Source organism: Trichomonas vaginalis, chromosome IV, assembly GCF_026262505.1.
Source record: "Trichomonas vaginalis G3 chromosome IV, whole genome shotgun sequence".
In the NCBI taxonomy this organism is placed as follows: Eukaryota; Parabasalia; order Trichomonadida; family Trichomonadidae; genus Trichomonas; species Trichomonas vaginalis.
The window spans coordinates 10,907,750-10,931,267 of record NC_067206.1 but is presented as its reverse complement, the minus strand read 5'-3'; the positions used below and the strand labels follow the sequence as shown (position 1 = coordinate 10,931,267).

General features: G+C 31.7%; 6 protein-coding genes across 6 annotated transcripts, besides 7 other annotated features; 3 read left to right on the top strand and 3 right to left on the bottom strand.

The window, feature by feature from the left end:
- Window positions 1-2,800: part of a mobile genetic element that runs on past the window's edge.
- A 1,951-nt stretch (window positions 2,801-4,751) lies between these two features.
- Window positions 4,752-6,366: a mobile genetic element.
- Window positions 6,367-7,740: 1,374 nt separating this feature from the next.
- Window positions 7,741-8,412, top strand: TVAGG3_0068840 (regulation of protein catabolic process; the record flags this gene model as incomplete). The annotated part of the gene is made up of 1 exon (XM_051221620.1): window positions 7,741-8,412. One exon carries the CDS (start codon window positions 7,741-7,743, stop codon window positions 8,410-8,412), a length of 672 nt encoding a protein of 223 aa, XP_051106606.1.
- A 63-nt stretch (window positions 8,413-8,475) lies between these two features.
- On the top strand, window positions 8,476-8,724 carry TVAGG3_0068830 (regulation of protein catabolic process; the record flags this gene model as incomplete). The annotated part of the gene is made up of 1 exon (XM_051221619.1): window positions 8,476-8,724. One exon carries the CDS (start codon window positions 8,476-8,478, stop codon window positions 8,722-8,724), a length of 249 nt encoding a protein of 82 aa, XP_051106605.1.
- Window positions 8,725-9,224: 500 nt separating this feature from the next.
- Window positions 9,225-9,246: a terminal%2Cinverted (terminal inverted repeat of MuDR-4N1_TV transposon ID:TVAGG3_0068820).
- Window positions 9,225-9,740: a mobile genetic element.
- Window positions 9,708-9,740: a terminal%2Cinverted (terminal inverted repeat of MuDR-4N1_TV transposon ID:TVAGG3_0068820).
- Window positions 9,741-14,992: 5,252 nt separating this feature from the next.
- On the bottom strand, window positions 14,993-15,849 carry TVAGG3_0068810 (protein of unknown function, DUF4106 family; the record flags this gene model as incomplete). The annotated part of the gene is made up of 1 exon (XM_051221618.1): window positions 14,993-15,849. A coding segment is annotated over one exon (857 nt), but the record flags the coding sequence as incomplete, so codon positions are not given.
- A 470-nt stretch (window positions 15,850-16,319) lies between these two features.
- On the top strand, window positions 16,320-17,261 carry TVAGG3_0068800 (uncharacterized protein; the record flags this gene model as incomplete). The annotated part of the gene is made up of 1 exon (XM_001307194.2): window positions 16,320-17,261. One exon carries the CDS (start codon window positions 16,320-16,322, stop codon window positions 17,259-17,261), a length of 942 nt encoding a protein of 313 aa, XP_001307195.2.
- A 592-nt stretch (window positions 17,262-17,853) lies between these two features.
- Window positions 17,854-20,762: a mobile genetic element.
- Window positions 17,926-18,447, bottom strand: TVAGG3_0068790 (MULE transposase domain-containing protein; the record flags this gene model as incomplete). The annotated part of the gene is made up of 1 exon (XM_051221617.1): window positions 17,926-18,447. One exon carries the CDS (start codon window positions 18,445-18,447, stop codon window positions 17,926-17,928), a length of 522 nt encoding a protein of 173 aa, XP_051106603.1.
- Window positions 19,093-20,178, bottom strand: TVAGG3_0068780 (MULE transposase domain-containing protein; the record flags this gene model as incomplete). The annotated part of the gene is made up of 1 exon (XM_051221616.1): window positions 19,093-20,178. A coding segment is annotated over one exon (1,086 nt), but the record flags the coding sequence as incomplete, so codon positions are not given.
- Window positions 20,763-22,753: 1,991 nt separating the features above from the next.
- Window positions 22,754-23,518: part of a mobile genetic element that runs on past the window's edge.

The following is a 23,518-nucleotide window of genomic DNA, read 5'->3' as shown; positions in this document are numbered from 1 at the left end:
TCTGTAGATGTGGAACGTTTGCTTTTCGATCTCTTTCGATGAACTTGAAAAATATAAGTTATTATCGCTGAGAATCCTTTCCGAAATAGGAGCTTTACGTTTAGGAGGATTGTCAGTATGAATTTTGTTTTTATTGTTTGATTTTGTTGTTATGGAAGATTTTTTCTTATTTTTTTCAGAATTTTGCTTGCTATTACTGAAACTTGTTTTGACGCCCAACAATAGCATTTGTAGTAGGAAGATTCCCATAACGAGCGCATTTTCGATAATTGTTTTTCAATATGATCAAGAAGGTCCAGCTTATGTTCTAGATTACTAGACATTTGATTTGTAGAAGGATGGTTTTGATTTTCTGGTTCTAATCTGTAGAGTCTGCAATATTTGAATTTTCGGAGCGAATTGGAGCATCTGAACCTTGATTTGTATCGCGAATGCTCAAAATTAGTTTGAATTGGAGTGGATGAATAAAATCTGGATGATTTAATGTTTCATTAAATAATGCCATAATTTTTTCTCTTTTTTATTATAAACTTAGTGATCATTGTATCTTTATCTGTTAGATCGATCGATTTGAGTATATCTGCATCATGAACTGGAATATTTCGAACAATGAACTCGATTCTATGGAACCATATGGAGAAATCTCGTTCTGAGCCAAAGAAAGATCACTTACGTTGTATTGTTTGATAGAAAAATTGTTTTCTCAAGTTCTTTTTGAAAGCAGTCAAGAATATAATTTTTGTAGCTATCAGTGATAACGGTTTTTATATGGCGCTCGATCTTCTGGTTATTTTTGATGGCGTTATATTTATCTAATTGGATTTGAGATATCTTCTTAATAGCTTCATAAATGTTTGGATGTTTTAACGAAGAAAATTCTGAATGCATACTCTCGAGGCAATCATTAGTGAATATTGCAGTTGCATTATTATATTGAGATATAAATTGTAGTGCGGCAACCAAACTTTGTTGAAATAATCAATATAATCTTTGATCGAATCAACTTTATTTTGATTAATTATATGCATTGTAAGTACAAATTCTTCATGAGACATGAATGGAGTAATAGAATATAGCTTAATAAAGAATTTTGTAAAGTATTGAAATTTTTGTATAAAGTGCTACAAGTTTCCTGTGTAAAGCTTGTTTGAAATGAAATAGGCATCCAATTATACGGACTTTAGGGAAAATTTGTTGAAGTGCCTCTATCATTCCCTTTTCAAAATCACAATGAATTTGAATTATCTTTGAAAATTGAATACCCTTGACAGTATAAATATATTCAAATCGCTTCTTATAAGATTCAATTGTGCGGTTTTCATGAATATAAATAAAAGTGGTAGATATTGATTTGTTGAAGGTTCACAAATCATAATTGTTAGCATCTGTCCTTTTTGAAAATGTTTTGGTGTAATTTTAAAAGTTCCATCGCAAAATAAATCTGTGGCTTCTTTTGCAAATTGAATTGCCTTCTCAAACCAAAAAACATCGTCTCACAATTTGCTTGAAAATCATGGCCAATGAAAAACTGCTCGCCATTTATTAAACAAAAATTAGCAATTTCATCGTCTGTAATTTTTTTCTCCAACAGAAAATTTTCTGGACTTATTATAAACTTCCTGACCAATGATCTTTAATTAATGGGTTTTCATCAGTACCAACAGCAAGTTCTGTCATAAATTTTTTAATCTGCTGAAAAGTGCGTTGTCTTCAGAAAATTTTGCCATTGCCTTATTGTTATTTTGTCAGAGTCATTGATTTATGAAGATCATTTTTTTCATTTTGTAACTTTTTAAATTGTCTGCATTCGGGTATATGTTCCTTTTGTAAATCTTCGGAAACTGAACTGTTCTCAATTTTAACTAATAACGTGCTTGACAAGAATGATCGATGCAACGGTAGTAACGTTCAATATTATTTGAATTAATAATATTTGTATGATCATGCGATAAAGCATATCTTTTGCGAACAATTGTATCAGGATATTTTCCAGTAACTGCGGGAATATTTTTTAACTGCAATATATAAAATAATCTTCTGACAGCTTAGATTCATTTTCGGCGTATTTAATATTAAAATATTGAAGAACTTGTTTGATTATATCGTTTTTTCATCTCTCGATGTTGATTTTTGGTATTTTCAGATTGTTCCCTGATAAATATTTTATTTTCGTCTGTAAAGTTTGCTCTTTTTTGATTAAATATAGATGATTTTCCCATTAAAAAATGAAATGATGCACAATTTACGAAAACCGTTCGAAAATTGAATCAAAAATGAAAAGTAATACTTAAATGAGGAATTCTTTGAGATATTGGTCTTAAGATTGAATGTAGCGTCATTCTTATATAGAATATATATTCATATCATCGGAAATATGATAAAAGCATATAATAAATGTCAAAAAGTGAACAAATAAGCAAAGATATTTTTTAAAAAAACACAATGAAAAGTATACTTAAATGAGGAATTCTTTGAGATATTGGTCTTAGATTGAGTGTAGCGTCACAAATTCAACAATATATATTTACTATACAATTTTATTCATTTTTTTAAAATGGCTGACGACAGTCTGTATCAACTAACTAACTAGTCAAGCATAATGATTATTCTTCGGATTCATTAAATCAACTTTATCAATGCATAAGTACAATGACAGAAAGATCAATTGGATGCTTGAATTGGGATAAATTTTCAAAAAAATCACAGTGACTGATGAAGTTCTTTTACATTTTTAGCATCCGTTTTAAAATTGAAAAGATATCAGAATGTTTCAAGGATTCTATTTTTTATCACAATATTACCAGATTTGCTTTTACTTACACACTCCCCATGTAATTTCTGGGGAAAACGATATTCATTTTTTTTATGGATGAATAGATCGTTTTTCCTAGAAAGGACCTCATATCTCTGGCTAAAAAGAGTGTCAGATCCTAATAGATTATTGATCTAGTGTACAAATCAATAAAAAGCCTATTTTTTTGGCTTTTTTGTGCTCATTTTTTCGAAGATCTACATGAATATGGGGAAACCATCGGATTTTTTTGGTTAACCACATCTTCATGTAGTCTGGACTATCTTTCCTCGAAGGACCTCTTTACGGGTGTAAAAACTCATAAAGTTCTCAAAAGATTCATTCTCGATCTCCATGCTGAAAGAATTTACAATAAAAAAGAGATTCTACGCATCAAACTACAGCCATAAATGAACTGAACCCCTAAAGCTCAGCTCTTAGTTTATCAAAAACGTCGAAATCCTTCTCATTGCAATCAAATTTTCTCAATACTCATAAGAAAAATCGAATTTTGATTAAGCCGATGTTTAGGTATACAAAATACTACAAACTTGAGCAATATCGAAATTGCCAGCAGAAGTTTGAAATTGCATTGCTCATATTTGTTTTGTAAACTAAAATCTGCTTATATTATTCATTAATTTTTATATATTATTCATATACTTTAATAAAACAATACTATTTCACCTTAAAATGAATTTCATAAGTCAATATTATTTTTTTGAAAATGTATATTTCGATTAAAACAACATGAGAATAAATTTACGCAAAATTTTTTTAAAAAATGGTTTTAAAAATTTACAATTGATTAAGAATAAGATTGTAGAGATGTGAAAACTTAAATTTATAATCCCTGGGATGCACTTTCTTCGATTTTTTTTTAAATTTTTGGGATAAATTTTGACATCTTTTTTTTTGCTGGCGACCCCCCGTTTAGGGCATCAAAAAACATGTTGTTTCGTTTCAAGATCGGGATATGTTGTGAACCCGACTTCTTTCATTAATGAAGTGATTTCTTAAGTTGAATAAAAACAAATTTGATTGAAATTCATACAAAATTTCTTTTTATCATTATTATTTAAGATGCTTTTTTATGTTGATTGTTAATTTTTTTATTTCCACTGGGATATTTTGAATTGGGCTAGCCCAATCCCACTTCTCAATTTTCTCTCAATTGGAATGGGATCCCATATAAAATGTATTGTAACAAAATTTTACATGCATAATATAGTACAATTAAACAACATTCTAAAAATATTAAATTCATCATCTCTTCGAAGATTTTATATTTTCAACAAAATTAATACAATAATTACATTAATTGAGGAGATTTATAATATTTATTTAAATTAAAATATTATTACTCATTAATTTGTTGAAATATTGCATTTTAGTGGTAAAAATTAAAATTTAAGTTTCATGGAGAAAAAAAAATTTTTAAATTCCAAAAAAAATTCAATTGGGATAACGATAGGACAAAAATTTAGAATCCCATATGCTTGGGATAAAATCACATGACTATAAGATTGGAAGAAGTTTTGAAGTTTAATTTTAAGAAAATCGGATATTATTCTGGATCTAAGTAATCTGAATATTTGAGTATCAGCACTATGCATAAAACATATATTTATAGTTTTTTGGATTTTATGATTTAAATATATTCAAATTTGGCAATCCAATAGATTTTTAAAATAGGTAAATAAAAATAGATTACATATGCAGCAGATTTAGAACATGAAACAATCTTATAGTGACCCAAAAAAAAAATTCATGATCCAAAAAAGAAAAAATCTCGCTAAATTGGAATCAAACCTTGGCATAATGAATCAAAATGTCCGATGTTTCAACTATAACTACACCGGCATTCGAAAAATGCCCTTGTGGTTCTATTTAAATGCTACTCCCAACGATAGCGGTGTCCCCAGCTTTCGAGAGGTGGTAAAAGTAAAGCAAATCTGGTATCTTGAAAATTCAGTAATTTAACTGAAACAGAACAACAAACAATTTTAAATTCCTACAAAGCGATAAATTTACATATTACATAATGTGCTCACAATTGTAAAATCAAACTGGAACAATTATCCCAAACTTTAGTTAATATTGCAAATCAATATTTGCCATTTTTAGATGAAGAAAAGCAAAATATATATATTTACTGAAATAACTGGCAATTATCAAAATTTTGAATTCCAGTTGCAACTTGTTACTTTTTTATGAAAACAATGAAGAAAAATTAAGCAACTGTTTTAATTTACACTTGTTCCAGCAAATTTATCTCAAAATGGAATCGAGCAAATGATATTTTTTGTGCTGCAAATACAATTTGTTGCAATAACACTTCTATCATTTTTACAATCTCCTTGAAATTGAAGAAATGAATCCATTTGATTTTTTTTATTTCAATTCAATATAAAGAGATATTAAATTGCGATGATTTTCCAAAAGTTAACAGAAGTAATCACAGGTTTAATCTCAGCTTCAAATATTAATGGCTATTATGCGAATTTGCAAAAAATTTTGGATAAAATTACATTTTATAAATGTAATTATTGCCATATTACCTCAATATGGAATTTTATCAAAAATGCAACAATAATTCTTCCTTGATGAAGAATTTATAATCAAATTATTAAAATTATAGAAAAAACAGAAAAAGCAACAGATGAATTATTCGAACCGGAGAATGATTTGGGTTCTATGAATATTTAAATTCGATTTTCTCAGATATTACATCTGCGAGAAATAAGCAATTTTCTTGGAATTTTCTAAATACCCATGAAGATGACTTCACTTATGATCAAACATTGTGAGGTCATTTTTGATCAACAAATTAATTGAAATTCCGATCAAAAAAATTCACAAATGGGATCAAAAAAATCGAATCTCAAGTTAAAATAAAATTTCTACATTTTTATCAAATTTAGATTTTTTTTTTCAAACATGCGAATTGATTGAATAATTGCATATTTTATCCCATGCATCTAGAAGTATGTGTAATATTTTTGCTTTCATCAAGAATTGTCGAATTTGATCTTAATTTTTTTGTGAAAATATATACTTTTAGAAAAAGAAATATTGCTTGAATAGCTGCCATGCTGTAAAAGGGTAATTTTTACAAGTAAAAAATTGTATTTTTCGAGCAAGTCGAGGCTTTTTACCATCTATATTTTTGAAAAATTTACGAAAAATTATATCTGAAAAAACGCTTCATTTTGATATCTTACAATGATAAAATACCAATGTTGCTGGATATAAATAGCTACACCTGGACATCTACTACATTAATGCGTATGACAGGTAAAGTTGATTTCAAAAGTATAGCCTGGAAAGATTACAATAAATCAACGATAATTCAAAAAAATTTCTTATAAGTTAACATAATAAAATTTAATTTTTATATTGCTTGTATTATACTTAAGTATATAATATATTTAAATCTTAGAATAGAAATTCGGGACGCCTAGCTATTCAATTTTCCCTTAGGACGCCCATAAACCTCTCAAAAATGTGATGTAAATATCACAATTTTGAGAAATTTACACTAGGACGCCTTAGGACGCAACCCCTTTTTTACCATATATTTCGGGCTCAGTTGGCCAGGCTTGCCGAAGTGCAAGGAATTTTTATATCCATCGAAGTGGTTTCGAGCATACTTTGAGATTTTAAGTTTTTCAAAAGAAATAATGAAAGCAAGCATTTTATAAGAATTTTGTTAGAAATGAATACATTTAGATAAGACATTAGATTAGTTTGTTACTTGACAAAATTAGAGGAAAGGGGAAAGAAAAAGGAAAAATAATATAGGGCTTATTACATATTTGATGACTTTAACTTTGTGTTGTTCATGTCCGGAGGCGGCGATGCGGCCGAAGGCTAGCGCTACCGCGGAGACCGATTTATTTTACAAGATTATTTTTTTCCCAAGAACTTTTCCCCAGATTTTGGGTTTATCAACCAGAACGGCCACAATATTAAGAGTGGTTGTTATCATGTTAAAGTATTTTATATTCATTCCAAAAGGATATATTTTTGACACTTTTTCGATGAAGGGAACAGCATAAAATGTTAATGCAATTGAGCACTTATTCAAAGTCTACCGAATTCTTGGCCATTAATGGTTGATTATCTTGATAAAATAACTGTTCTTGCAAAATTAACAACATTTCCATCTCATTTACAAGCAGCAAGACTAGCATCTATTGTATGTTATTATTACGGTGATTAGAAGGAGCATTAGAGTACGCATTGCTCTCAAAGCAATTATTCGACGTTGCAGCCGATGATAAGTATATCTGTAAGATAGTATCATTTGCATTCCAGAAATATATACAAAATTGCAGAAAACATCCCAATTTCTGAAGATCATCAAGTACTTGTTCAGAGATGTATGAAAACCTTCTCAAAAACAAGAAATACAGTCAAGTCTTACACTATCAATTGAAACCCACATGAAGGAATCAATAAAGATCGCTTTAGAACAGTGTCCGAGCCTTTGCAAGTGGCGCAATTACATTATGTCAAGAAACAGGCATGAATAATGAGTACAAAAAGGAAATTCTTGATATACTTGTTGATTTTTCGAGGTCACGAAGTGATAAATTCCAGCTAAGTCAACTTTATTTACATTACAAAGATTACATCTCAGGCGCGAACTTACTGAAGCAACTTTGTACATCCTCTAAGACTGACGATAAACTTATGGGATATTCAAATTGCATTTGAACTTGCGAAAATGCACATCAAAAATATGTGCCCAAGTTATCGACAATTTACCACCGAAGGCTCAATATTGTTAAAGACATTTTAACACGCAAACTCCTTTTACAGAAATATTTAGATTTCCTCTTCCGAAAAAACAAAAATGATATTCTATGTCCTTATTTCCCTAAAGATTCACTTGATACAGCCCGTCAATCATCCATATCATCGTAACTATTGCCTATTCTTACATGTACGCTGGAGTTGGCGATGATAATTTTTTCAGAGTCAATTTGAACTGGTTTATCACGAACGTAAGTGGGCTCAGTTCACAACCGCTGCAGTCGGAGCATCCATGTTGGCCACCTAGAAGACGCTCTAAAAGTTCTGACATCTTTTTTGGTCAAAGAAGCTCCCGACATGTCACAGGCGGTGCCATTTATGCTCTTGCTCATCTATGTCAACTACAGATGGGACAAAGCCATTCTCAACATTGTTACAGAGAAATTAGAATCATTCCTTCAGAAAACATCGTACGATCAGACCAACAAGCCTCTATACGTCATCCAGCATGGTGCATGTCTTGCTCTTGGCCTCATCTCCCTCGGCAGCCGCAGATACTTCTCATTATAATTTTTATTATTAAAAGTTATAAGGAAGATCATCCCGAACCAGGTGAAGCTGCCGGATACGCTCTTGGCATGGTCATGCTCGGCAGTGGCAGCCAGGAAACCATTGACGAGATGATCAGAATCTGCGAAAACACCGAACACGAGAAAATCATGCGAGGCATTGCGATGGGCTTGGATTTGTCCTCTACGGATGCGGCGCCAGAGCAAACGACACTATCCAGCGAATGCTCGACAGCAGGCAGCCTCTCATGCGCGAAGGAGCTGCATGGATCATCGCACTCGCAAACATAGGAAATTCTTCAAATGACGCTTTGCAAAAACTTCTTCATATCGCTGTGAGTGATGTAAACGATAATGTTAGAAGAGCGGCTGTCATTGCATTGGATTTGTTTTGTCTCGTCGTCCAAAGGAAGTTCCCTCAATGATCAACTCTCTTGGCGAGAGCTACCACGCACACACGTGAGGGCAGGAGCGGCACTTGCAATCGGAATTTCATGCGCTGGAACAGGAAATTCAGAGGCAATTGAAGTGTTGAAACCGCTTTTGAACGATAACGAAGATGCTGTTACACAGAATGCTATGATAGCCATGGCATGGTCTTGATGCAGCAGAGTGATGCGAGAGTCCCGTTACGTCAAGGAGTTCAGGACATTCTTGAGACAGATGACATCGAGAAGGCGCAGAAATGCTTATTTTCGGTACTTGCTGCGCTTGGGGAATTTTAAACGCTGGAGAGAAATGTTGTCATTTCTTGCAACTCATTGCGTGGTGAGAACTCTGTATCTGCAACAGTGGGTCTTGCAATGTTCTGCAACCACTTCTTCTGGCATCCACTAGCTCTAAGAACTATGTGATTAGATAGATATAGCATCATTAGAGCAGAAGGTAGAAAAAATTTTATCATGTATGTATAGAGGCTGGAAAACATACCTTCATCTATATATAGACGTAAAAAAAAAGTCACACAACCCTTCCTATCCTACTACTATTATCTTTCTTTTCATATTTATCATTGTTTTTATTACATTATTTTTCTTTTCATATTTAATTATTGTTTACCTCAATTTTTGACTTTTGCACTTTTTCCATGACCCTTAGGGGGTGAGTGCGGGACAAATTTGCCAACCTACTTTTCAATAACCTTAAATTACGCTTTTCTCATTTTTTAAAATAACCTTAATTATATTGAGAAATTATGTCTATGATATATGTTTTTATGCTAGAATCTTTGAGTTTTCATGCACTACACAAGAGCTCCAAGGTTCCAAGAGTGAATGCTCAATAGCAATTATAGAGATGTACCTTTTCAAAATGACTTTTACTGATTAAAATTTAATCAATAGAAGACATTTTGAAAGGTACCTCTACAATTAGATATACAATAGATTCAAAGAGCTTCATTTCAGATAAATTTGAAACTTTGAAAACTCTGTAGATTTTGAGTGAATGCTGACAATCATCTTGAAAGGTTTTCTTTAAGAAACCTTCTCAAAGAGTTTCTCAGGAGCCCTGAGGCTCCTTTCGTAATGATTGGGAGCTTGGGGTCCTGCACAGAGTATCGCTCCGCTCCATTAATTTTTTTTTAAAAAAAGTGCCGTGTGGAAATTTGTCCTGTTCCCGACCCCCTACCCAGGTATCTAAAATACCATTTATCGCCTGAAAAGCACCCTTAATTTATGCCAATTGAACAAAATAAAGATATGTTTAGAATGTGATATGATGGAGAATCATGCTGCTCTTATTGGCCAGCACATATATAATATTTAAGAAATCTACGAGATTATCTGATTTCATGAAACTCAATGTATACTAAGTTTCAGACTTTGAAATTTTAACATGTTGGATATGGGTACATAGGTTTATGATCCAGTCATTTATTTAAAAATTTCAAAATGAATTAATATGATGTGAGTAACAATGGTTATAAACGCTTATACTAATTATTATTTTCTTGTAGAAATGAAATGTTTGGTGACATTTATAAGGTTAAGCTGAGAATCAAAATGCAAAATTATTTTAAATATTACAAGCATTATTGATGTCATTGAGTTTTAGAGTCGTGTAGATATATGAGTAAATATGTTATTGATGTATATATGCTATATTGTGAAATGAAATGTGAATCTCAAGATGAGTTGCATTCTGCGCTATAATTTGAATTCAATACGTACATAACATTACTAAATGTATTTTAAGATAACAAAAAATTAAGCTTGCAAAAGATATCGAAATGTAATTTTCATTAGATTCAAAAGTTCTGAATGATTTTGATTTTAACTATGATGAGTTTGTCAAACTCTATAATAATAGAATGTAGAATAATTAAATATAATTAATAAAAAATACAAATTTAAGTGATATTATAAGAGATATAATGTGATTTTACCAATATGATATGATTTGGAGAACTGATAGAATTGTGATGTGAGACTAAATATGATTTTATTATGAATAGGAGAAAATATTAGAAGATTTCTTGAATTTAATGTATCTGAATATGTAATTGGGCATATATTCTATATTATTAATATTGGTAGGTTAACTAGAAATAAGAAGATGAAAAGATTGTTAATGAATAATTGAGATTAAGCGAAAATATATTGTTCTAATAGATGAGTGTTGAGATCCAATATATATGAAGAGGGATATGTGAAGAGGAATATGTATATTAATAAATAAGCGATGAGAGAAAAAATAACAAAGATTTATATGAAATTTTGAGTATTGAAAAAGCTCGATTAGTGATTTTATGTCTGTTAAAGGAATAGATATTCTAGAGAAAGTAAATTGATTAAAGAAGAATATAAAAGTTGATTAAGAATGATAAAATATTGAATTGTATGACAATGGAAAGAAGTATAAATTGGTATTGGTATGATGGTATCATTTCGGGAGACATTGCCTCCTGCATGTCTCCCGAATGGAACAATGTTTCCGCATTGATACTTGAACGCGGAAGTTTGACCGACAAGAGTGTATTGTGCCACTCCTGTCGGTCGCAGTGTCTCATTCTGGAGACATGCCTCTGCATGTCTCCAGAATGGAACAATGTTCCGCATTGAATATTGAACGCGGAGTTGACACGGACAGAGTGCATTAATCTTTTTTGTCATATACTCAACCCACAAAGAAAAACCTTACATAAAATAGGTAAACTTTGGTTTTCACTTAATAATGTTTATTTTTAATTTTTTGTTCTTTATAATAACTTTTCTTCTACTAAAACTTTTACAGACTCTACTGAGCTATCCTCACATATATACCTGTGACAATAACACATTATACTCCTTCATATTCTGATCTCATGACATATTACAGCACAAACTATAATTATACAACATACCTCATAAAGTCTGATTTTACCCTATCTAAGCGTTCAAAACCTATTTTCCCCGCGTAATCTGATTCTTCTGGCTCTGCTGATTCGATTTCTGCTGTCAGATAAAAAAAGGTAGTGGGGCTTCCAGGCGTTGCGCCCTCTAGCCCGAAGATGTTTAGTATAAATGAAGTTTTTATTCGGAAAATTTGTTAGTCTTCTGGTCGAAAAATTATTATGTGTCGCCTTTTCACAAATATATATGTTTTCATGTTTTGTCACTTTTCTGTCACTTTTCAGGAAAAACATTTTTATTATTATATATAAATGAATTTTACAAAACAAACCGTTACCTCTTCTTTGGAAATAAGAGTAGATGTAAAGATATTTTATTGAGAGAACTTAAGAAACTACCGAATGGTCTAACATTTGTAGATTTGTTCGGTGGAAGTTTCTTATATCCCATTTAGTCAACAATATTCCCAGACTCAAAGATTATATGCAATGACTTCGACAACTATATGACCGTCTCAAACATATTCCAGACACAAACATATATTTGAAAGAGTTAAAAGAAAAGATACCTATAGGAAGATGGAACGTATACCATTAGATAAGAAAAATTGTGAGAGAGGTTTTGAAAAAGCAGAATATATAGACTGGGATAGTATATCTGCTAGCCTATTATATAGTGGTCTATAAGAGTTCATGACATTGAAACACTTATGTCAAAAGTTTTATATCTTAACTATACAAATGTTTTCAAAGAGAACATAGAAAAATATATTGAGGGTATAGATTTTGTGAGATGTCGTGACAGAGTTGTATGAAAAATATAAAGACAAGGAAAATGTTTTCTTTATAGTGGACCGCCGTTCTATAACACATGGGATTTTCAATACCAAGTAGACTGGACTTTGAGAGACTCTTTAGAAACTTTAGACGTTATACATAACCATCCATGCTTTTACTTTACATCGATAAAAGTGGTTTGGAAACCGTTATGAGATGGTTAGAGGACATACATGACTATGAGTTTATATATGACAAGATAGAATATGAGAGAGGTCCTATAAACCGAGAAAGTGTCAAACAAAGAAATTTTATTGGTAAGTAATGTGGTTTGAATAGGACTACTTGTTTTAGGTTTTTTCCATTGTGTCATTTATTTATTTGACGTGGCAGAAAGTACAGAGAATATGAGATGAACCAATGCCTGCAAATGTCCAGTATATGTACTCGTAAGAGATATTTTATCTAATATTAAATGGACGCACAGAACTTAGCGAATGCACAGCAACCTGGACAACCAAACCCAGAGAATATTCCAAATGAAGTTAGAATACAAACTGCAATGGCAAACTATGGTCAAGTGCCAACAGATGTACAAATGCAAACTGCCATGTCAAATGACGCGGCGTTAGTTCCACATGGTATGCAAATATGAGATGGAAAGAGTTTTATACAAACCCTGAAGTGGGATATAAACAACTTATGCAGATGACGCGAACACAGGAGTTGACCCAGATATGTTTTCTACCAGAGGAGAAAAGAATGTATGAGCTCAGTTAAAAAATGCTATGGAACTCAACAGGAAACGTAAGAGACTAGGTTGACATTGTTATACATATAGTAAATGGGTTTCTTAAGAGTATTGGAAACTTCTTCAGAAGAGTTGGAAGAGGTATATGGAATGGAATAAAATCTGTCGGAAGAGGAATTTGGAACGGAGTCAAAAAATATTGGTAAAAGAGTAGGTCAGTTCGTTGTGTATTATACCTAAAGACCCTGAACCAGAAGAACAAGCTCTCTTCTCTCTCCCTAACTTTCTTTCTAAACTCTTCACCAAATATACCATCTCTATGGTTCTGTGTAGTTCTTTGAGATAAATGTTCTAGAACGTCAGGTGTTTATATTTCCATCAGCCATGTTCATTTCATACTGGTCCAAAATATCTGCATGTTTCATATCTTTCAATGGCATTAAAGCCGCGCTTAAAATACCAGCTATATCTGGTTCACCATTGACTTCCATTGCGTCTACAACTTCTTGGAATTGTGGTTGTAAGTTTATGAACCACCTATCCGGGTTAGCTTTATGACCCCATCTCATTGTAGTTCCATCGTCTGCAGAAACAAAAGTAGGTTTGTTTCACATCTTGGTTAGGTTCTGAATGAACTTTAAACAATGTTTCATTTCTATATGTTTTTCTTGAAATTTAACCTTTTATTTTCACCGAGTTCATCCGAAGATTGAACGTTAAATGCTCGTAAGTAAAAAGGGTTGTTGTATTTGTGTACATTTTCTTTCAGTACTTCCATTCTATGCTGAATATTTTCATCTGGTGTTGGAGTCTTTTTGTATGTCGGCAAACATTTTTCGATATTCTTCTACTATGTCAGCCGAATTTTTTTTAGACTCTTGGAAATATTCCATATTCTCCGCATACTTTGTTGAGGGTCAAGATTTTTCGGCTGTTCCAAATCTTCATCTAGTTCTGTGAAGTTAGTTTCCAAAGGAGGACTTGTTCGTTTCCTTCAGGCTCTTCTAGCTGTTGTTGCTGAACTATTTCTTCCATGTCTGGTTGTATCTGAACTTCTTCCTGTGGAGTTTCTTGTACCTCATCTGCTGGCATTTCATATATTCCGAGACCGTTTTCAACAATTTCCCTATCTACGTCATCCGCATTCATAAGCTTTTGTTCTTTCGTTCCGTCTCTATTTTTTACGCGTTTCATGACGAAAGTTGAATTGTCATTTAGCTCTGACATCAAATATCTCGGAGTAAATTCATCCATGTCATTTGGATGATATGCTATTAAATCATATCCCTTAGCGAGCTTGTATTTTCCAGGTTTGAGATTATATCCGTTTTGGTGCTGAGCCATAAAGCTAAATAGGTTCGGGTCAGTATTTCCATCCTTGAACTTTCAATAGCTTCTTTATATCTGTCACTAAAGTCAAACTATCTGGGAAACCACACTCTTCTTTAAGCATTTTTAAGAATTCTTGGTTTCCTTGTTCTCTACTTCTTTTATGTCCTTGCTCTGTTTGTGGTTGTTGTTGTGCAGGGTTTTGAACTGTTGGTTGCTGTGCTGGTTGTTGTGTGGTTGTTGTGCTGGTTGTGGAGGTTGGTTGTTGTGCTGGTTGTTGTGCATGCCTGTGTCTGTGTCCATGTGACGATGTAAATGTTTTAGGTAGTCCTGGTGCAGGTGCTTCTCTTGGAGGGTTTGGTGGTATATAAGTTCCACCAGCTGGCACATATGTTCCATCTGCAGCGTAATGTCCTACCTGACTTTTCGTTTTTAAGAAAGCATTTACTAGGTCTGTTTTGGTCTGTTGTAACTCTTTTTCTTGACTTTCCACAACAGTTGCTCTAACGGCGTCATAGGCACTTTGAACTGCCTGTCTCGTTGCTGCATCTGTTATTTTCGTCATATTTTGTGCTACTTCTTTTAACTCTTTGTCGAAACCTTCAGACTTCAGTTTCTTTCCAGATGAGAAGTCGTTCACTTGTTTCACCTTACTATGAAGAGCTTCGAAGGCGTTCTTAAAGTCAGCATTTGTTAAAGCTTCATTTGAACTGTCTTCATCCGCTTGTATTTTTGTCCTTATTGACCCTATGAGTTGGGCTGCTTTAGCGTTGGCTTGGGCATCTAACCAGTCATTGTTAGCTTTTATATATTCTGCGCTTTTCATTGCCTTTTGCATGGCTGCGTCGTTATTTTTACTTTCTTGTGCTAAGTTTTCATACTGTACGGTTTGGTTTTGCAACTGTAAAAGTTTTTCTGCCTTTACATTTGCTTCAACTTCTTTTTTATACTCATCGCTATCCATATATGTCTTCAGGGCTTTTTGTTTTATCTCTTCATCTTTCAGTACTTTATATTGAGTAGTATGGTTTTTCAAATTTATGACATCTTGTTCCATTTTTGCTACTTCTGCTGCTTTTTCTGACACTTTTTTCGCATATTCCTCTGTACTTAGTTCTTTCAGTTGTTCTTCTTTCTTCTTTTTCTCTACGTTTAACTCATTGAGTTTCTTTGTGTGTCTGTCATATTCTAGTTTCTTTTCGTTTTCACTTATTTGCTTCTGTATGTCTATGTTTGACTTTTTGACATCTGTTATTTGATTTTTGAGTGAACTCAAATTCATTTGACTTTGAGGGTTATAGGCTGTTCCGTCTGCAGCTCCACCATAGCCTGCCATTTTCGCTAAAAGTGCCGCTCTTAAACCTCCACTCTGTGCACCAATAACTCGGTTTAAAAGCATAGGGTTGCTTGACATTTGTTGCAACATAGTGGGGTCATTCAGCATTTGTTGTTGCAACTGTTGTTGTGGTGTTAGTTTTACTATTGGATGTTTCAATGCTCTCTTCCTCTTACGTATATTCTTACGTAGCTTACGTGGCATTTTAAGTGAAGTTAAAAAGCGGTTTTTGACAGATGTTTATATGACACTTTTTGTTCAGCACAAAAAACTACTCGGTCAAAGTGTTGTCAGTTTTGTAAAATAACCGTCCTATCTCATTCTATAAGGGGGAAAGTCTTCTCAAAGTATACTTCCTTGGAACGCCTGTAACTTTTCCTGTAGCGACGATAGACCCTTACTTGTCCGGACAAAGTTATACTATTTTGAGTGCTCTACAAAAAAGTCAACAGCGACGACTCTCAAAAACCGTTGTGTAAAAAGTTTTACCGTTGGACAAAAAAGTATATATAGAAAACAAAAAACGTTTATAGTTCATTCAATATTTGAGATGGAACGGTTTTCCAACGGTAACTATTAAATAAAATAAAAAAATAGAGGGGGTCCGTTGACGAAAACGGTTTATTTTAAACTTTTCTATGAGTAGTCCGAAAAAAACAGTTTATTTTTGTCTAATGGCATTCGCTAGCGTGTTCGCTCCAAATTCACCTGAAGAAATTGCTTGCAAACTTTCAGCACCCACAGGTTTAGAGCCTCAATATCAAACTGCAGCATCTACACATTCTCCAAGCAGAACAGACAATTCGCTCAATCCAAAGCCACTTTCACTACCAAAAACAATACCAAACGAGCTCCGTATTACAAAGAACCACAGCAACGCTGAACTACGCAAAATACTACTCAGATTGTCTGAAGAATACTTCAATTCAAAGCCAGAAGAAAGAGTTCCTGCAACTTTTAACAAAGAATATTGTGAACAACTCAACAAAGTTCTTGCAGACTTTACCAAACTACAAAAAGAAACACCTGACCCATTCGAATTAGGTGACACAATTGTCAACTATTTTCCAACAATAACAAAGATAATGGTTGACAGAACTATATGTCAGCTTATTGAAAGTCTTCCACCCAAAGCTGCAAAAAAAGTCGAACAGCTTTGGGTCGAATTCAAATCAAAGAGTTACGGATATCAGGATGACGAAGAAGAACGTGAGTACGGACAAGAAACAGCAAAATGGCAATGTCTTAGCTCACTCAACCCCAAGTTCAAACCATTATTTTACTCAGACAACAACACAATTCAAGTACGCAAAATTGCTATTCATTTCGTTAACCAAGCAGAAGACATTGAAGAAGGAGACTCTATCTCAGTTTATGTTTGCTACTGCAAGTTTTTCAAGGACGAATTTGGAGGACCAATTCTCATGCATGTCTTCAAGCCACATCAGCAACTCTACGTTGAAACTGAAATAACACTCATGCATGGAATGTATCTCAAGTTTGAAAGCCAATTGGAAAACACATACAACATTTGGCTTTCATACATTCAGTTCGATACACCAGATGACTTTGATGTTGAAGAAGAAGAGTCCTCCGAATTCACACCAGAAGACTAACAATTTTCCGAATAAAAACCTCATTTTTTACTAAACATCTTCGGGGCTAGAAGGGGCGCAGCCCCTGGAAGCCCCACTACCTTTTTTTTTTTTTTTTTTTTTTTTTTTTTTTTTAATAATACATATTATTATATAATTAACATATTCATAATGTTTCACCCTTTCAAAAATATAATCCTCCTCTCAAATAAACGTACATACGGGTGGCCTCTTTTTTCAAAAAATTAAAATTTGAAATTTTGGGCTCAAATATTAGAGATTTTTTCAACCTTCAACGATATATGTTGTCTATATCAGACCTCCTTTCTTTTTGATACTTAACATTGTTCCTAAATCTTAGCCGTTAAGGCTGTTCTGAAAATATTTTTTTTCGAAAAAATTCGAAAAAAATTCTTAAAATTCAAAAATCGCTTAATTCCTGAGGATTTTGGAAAAAAGTTTTTACATGAACATGTGTATATTATATGAAGTATATTGATAAGGTAAAAATCAAATTTTATTGCATATTCATCGAGAAAATAAACTAACGAATCCCTCAAAATTGAGAGGGTAATCCTCCTCCTCTCAAATAAACGTACATACGGGTGCACCCTTAAATAATATATTATTTTTTAGTCATAAGAATAAAAATATAGTAGTTATAAAAGGAATTAGACTTCATATATCAATTCTTTTTCTCTGTAGATGTGGAACGTTTGCTTTTCGATCTCTTTCGATGAACTTGAAAATATAAGTTATTATCGCTGAGAATCCTTTCCGAAATAGGAGCTTTACGTTTAGGAGGATTGTCAGATGAATTTTGTTTTTTATTGTTTGATTTTGTTGTTATGGAAGATTTTTTCTTATTTTTTTCAGAATTTTGCTTGCTATTAACTGAAACTTGTTTTGACGGCCCAACAATAGCATTTGTAGTAGGAAGAATTCCCAATAACGAGCGCATTTTCGATAATTGTTTTTCAATATGATCAAGAAGGTCCAGCTTATGTTCTAGATTACTAGACATTTGATTTGTAGAAGGATGGTTTTGATTTTCTGGTTCTAAATCTGTAGAGTCTGCAATATTTGAATTTTCGGAGCGAATTGGAGCATCTGAACCTTGATTTGTATCGGCTTGCTCAAAATTAGTTTGAATTGGAGTGGATGAATTAAAATCTGGATGATTTAATGTTTCATTAAATAATGCCATAATTTTTTCTCTTTTTTCATTAATAAACTTAGTGATCATTGTATCTTTATCTGTTAGATCGATCGATTTGAGTATATCTGCATCATGAACTGGAATATTTTCGAACAATGAACTCGATTCTATGGAACCATATGGAGAAATCTCGTTCTGAGCCAAAGAAAGATCACTTACGTTGTATTGTTTGATAGAAAAAATTGTTTTCTCAAGTTCTTTTTGAAAGCAGTCAAGAATATAATTTTTGTAGCTATCAGTGATAACGGTTTTTATATGGCGCTCGATCTTCTGGTTATTTTTGATGGCGTTATATTTATCTAATTGGATTTGAGATATCTTCTTAATAGCTTCATAAATGTTTGGATGTTTTAACGAAGAAAATTCTGAATGCATACTCTCGAGGCAATCATTAGTGAATATTGCAGTTGCATTATTATATTGAGATATTAAATTGTAGTGCGGCAACCAAACTTTGTTGAAATAATCAATATAATCTTTGATCGAATCAACTTTATTTTGATTAATTATATGCATTGTAAGTACAAATTCTTCATGAGACATGAATGGAGTAATAGAATATAGCTTAAATAAAGAATTTTGTAAAGTATTGAAATTTTTTGTATAAAGTGCTACAAGTTTCCTGTGTAAAGCTTGTTTGAAATGAAATAGGCATCCAATTATACGGACTTTAGGGAAAATTTGTTGAAGTGCCTCTATCATTCCCTTTTCAAAATCACAATGAATTTGAATTAGCTTTGAAAATTGAATACCCTTGACAGTAAAAATATATTCAAATGCCTTCTTATAAGATTCAAATGTGCGGTTTTTCATGAATATAAATAAAAGTGGTAGATATTGATTTGTTGAAGGTTCACAAATCATAATTGTTAGCATCTGTCCTTTTTGAAAATGTTTTGGTGTAATTTTAAAAGTTCCATCGCAAAATAAATCTGTGGCTTCTTTTGCAAATTGAATTGCCTTCTCAAAACCAAAAAACATCGTCTCACAATTTGCTTGAAAATCATGGCCAATGAAAAACTGCTCGCCATTTATTAAACAAAAATTAGCAATTTCATCGTCTGTAATTTTTTCTCCAACAGAAAATTTTCTGGACTTATTATAAACTTCCCTGACCAATGAATCTTTAATTAATGGGTTTTCATCAGTACCAACAGCAAGTTCTGTCATAAATTTTTTAATCTGCTGAAAAGTGCCGTTGTCTTCAGAAAATTTTGCCATTGCCTTATTGTATATTTCTGTCAGAGTCATTGATTTATGAAGATCATTTTTTTCATTTTGTAACTTTTTAAATTGTCTGCATTCGGGTATATGTTCCTTTTGTAAATCTTCGGAAACTGAACTGTTCTCAATTTTAACTAAATAACGTGCTTGACAAGAATGATCGATGCAACGGTAGTAACGTTCAATATTATTTGAATTAATAATATTTGTATGATCATGCGAATAAAGCATATCTTTGCGAACAATTGTATCAGGATATTTTCCAGTAACTGCGGGAATATTTTTAACTGCAATATAACTAAAATATCTTCTGACAGCTTTAGATTCATTTTCGGCGTATTTAATATTAAAATATTGAAGAACTTGTTTGATTATATTCGTTTTTTCATCTCTCGATGTTGATTTTTGGTATTTATCAGATTGTTCCCTGATAAATATTTTATTTTCGTCTGTAAAGTTTGCTCTTTTTTGATTAAATATAGATGATTTTCCCATTAAAAAATGAAATGATGCACAATTTACGAAAACCGTTCGAAAATTGAATCAAAAATGAAAAGTAATACTTAAATGAGGAATTCTTTGAGATATTGGTCTTAGATTGAATGTAGCGTCATTCTTATATAGAATATATATTCATATCATCGGAAATATGATAAAAAGCATATAATAAATGTCAAAAAAGTGAACAAATAAGCAAAGATATTTTTTAAAAAAACAATGAAAAGTAATACTTAAATGAGGAATTCTTTGAGATATTGGTCTTAGATTGAATGTAGCGTCACAAATTTCACAAATATAATTTACTATACAATTTTATTCATTTTTTTAAAATGGCTGACGACAGTCTGTATCAACTAACTCAACTAGTCAAGCATAATGATTATTCTTCGGATTCATTAAATCAACTTTATCAATGCATAAGTACAATGACAGAAAGATCAATTGGATGCTTGAATTGGGATAAATTTTTCAAAAAAATCACAGTGACTGATGAAGTTCTTTTACATTTTTAGCATCCGTTTTAAACATTGAAAAGATATCAGAATGTTTCAAGGATTCTATTTTTTATCACAATATTACCCAGATTTGCTTTACTTTTACCACTCCCCATGTAATTTCTGGGGAAAACGATAATTCATTTTTTTTATGGATGAATAGATCGTTTTCCTAGAAAGGACCTCATATCTCTGGCTAAAAAGAGTGTCAGATCCTAAATAGATTATTGATCTAGTGTACAAATCCAATAAAAAGCCTATTTTTTTGGCTTTTTTGGTGCTCATTTTTTCGAAGATCTACATGAATATGGGGAAACCATCGGATTTTTTTGGTTAACCCACATCTTCATGTAGTCTGGACTATCTTTCCTCGAAGGACCTCTTTACGGGTGTAAAAACTCATAAAGTTCTCAAAAGATTCATTCTCGATCTCCATGCTGAAAGAATTTACAATAAAAAAGAGATCTACGCATCAAACTACAGCCATAAATGAACTGAACCCCTAAAGCTCAGCTCTTAGTTTATCAAAAACGTCGAAATCCTTCTCATTGCAATCAAATTTTCTCAATAACTCATAAGAAAAATCGAATTTTGATTAAGCCGATGTTATAGGTATCACAAATACTACAAACTTGAGCAATATCGAAATTGCCAGCAGAAGTTTGAAATTGCATTGCTCATATTTGTTTTGTAAACTAAAAATCTGCTTATATTATTCATTAATTTTTTATATATTATTCATATACTTTAATAAAAACAATACTATTTCACCTTAAAAATGAATTTCATAAGTCAATATTATTTTTTTGAAAATGTATCAATTTTCGATTAAAACAACATGAGAATAAAATTTACGCAAAATTATTTTAAAAAATGGTTTTAAAAATTTACAATTGATTAAGAATAAGATTGTAGAGATGTGAAAACTTAAATTTTATAATCCCTGGGATGCACTTTCTTCGATTTTTTTTAAATTTTTGGGATAAATTTTGACATCTTTTTTTTTGCTGGCGACCCCCCGTTTAGGGCATCAAAAAAACATGTTGTTTCGTTTCAAGATCGGGATATGTTGTGAACCCGACTTCTTTCATTAATGAAGTGATTTCTTAAGTTGAATAAAAACAAATTTGATTGAAATTCATACAAAATTTCTTTTTATCATTATTATTTAAGATGCTTTTTTATGTTGAATTGTTAATTTTTTTATTTCCACCTGGGATATTTTGAATTGGGCTAGCCCAATCCCACCTCTCAATTTTCTCTCAATTGGGCAATGGGGATCCCATATAAAATGTATTGTAACAAAATTTTACATGCATAATATAGTACAATTAAACAACATTCTAAAAATATTAAATTCACATCATTTACTTGAAGATTTTATATTTTCAACAAAAATTAATACAATAATTACATTAAATTGAGGAGATTTATAATATTTATTATAAATTAAAATATTATTACTCATTAATTTGTTGAAATATTGCATTTTAGTGGTAAAAATTAAAATTTAAGTTTACATGGAGAAAAAAAAATTTTTAAATTCCAAAAAAAATTCAATTGGGATAACGATAGGGACAAAAATTTAGAATCCCCATATGCTTGGGATAAAATCACATGACTATAAGATTGGAAGAAGTTTTGAAGTTTAATTTTAAGAAAAAAAATTCGGATATTATTCATGGATCTAAGTAATCTGATATTTGAGTATCAGCACTATGCATAAAACATATATTTATAGTTTTTTTGGATTTTTATGATTTTAAATATATTCAAATTTGGCAATCCAATAGATTTTTAAAAAATAGGTAAATAAAAATAGATTACATATGCAGCAGATTTAGAACATGAAACAAATCTTATAGTGACCCAAAAAAAAATTCATGATCCAAAAAAGAAAAAATTCCGCTAAATTGGAATCAAACCTTGGCATAATGAATCAAAATGTCCGATGTTTCAACTATACTACACCGGCAGTTCGAAAAATGCCCTTGGTGGTTCTATTTAATAGCTACTCCCAACGATAGGCGGTGTCCCCAGCTTTCGAGAGGTGGTAAAAGTAAAGCAAATCTGGGTAATCTTGAAAAATTCAGTAATTTAACTGAAACAGAACAACAAACAATTTTAAATTCCTACAAAGCGGATAAATTTACATATTACATAATGTGCTCACAAATTGTAAAATCAAACTGGAACAATTTATCCCAAACTTTAGTTAATATTGCAAATCAATATTTGCCATTTTTAGATGAAGAAAAGCAAATATATATATTTACTGAAATAACTGGCAATTATCAAAATTTTGAAATTTCAGTTGCAAACTTGTTACTTTTTTATGAAAACAATGAAGAAAAATTAAGCAACTGTTTTAATTTAACATTGTTCCAGCAAATTTATTCCAAAAATGGAATCGAGCAAATGATATTTTTTGCTGCAAATACAATTTGTTGCAATAACACTTCTATCAATTTTTACAATCTCCTTGAAATTGAAGAAATGAATCCATTTGATTTTTTTTATTTCTCAATTCAATATAAAGAGATATTAAATTGCGATGATTTTCCAAAAGTTACAGAAGTAATCACAGGTTTAATCTCAGCTTCAAATATTAATGCTATTATGCGAATTTGCCAAAAAATTTTGGATAAAATTACATTTTATAAATGTAATTATTGCCATATTACCTCAATATGGAATTTTATCACAAATGCAACAATAATTCTTCCTGATGAAGATTTATTAATCAAATTATTAAAATTCATAGAAAAAACAGAAAAAGCAACAGATGAATTATTCGAACCGGAGAATGATTTGGGTTTCTATGAATATTTAAATTCGAT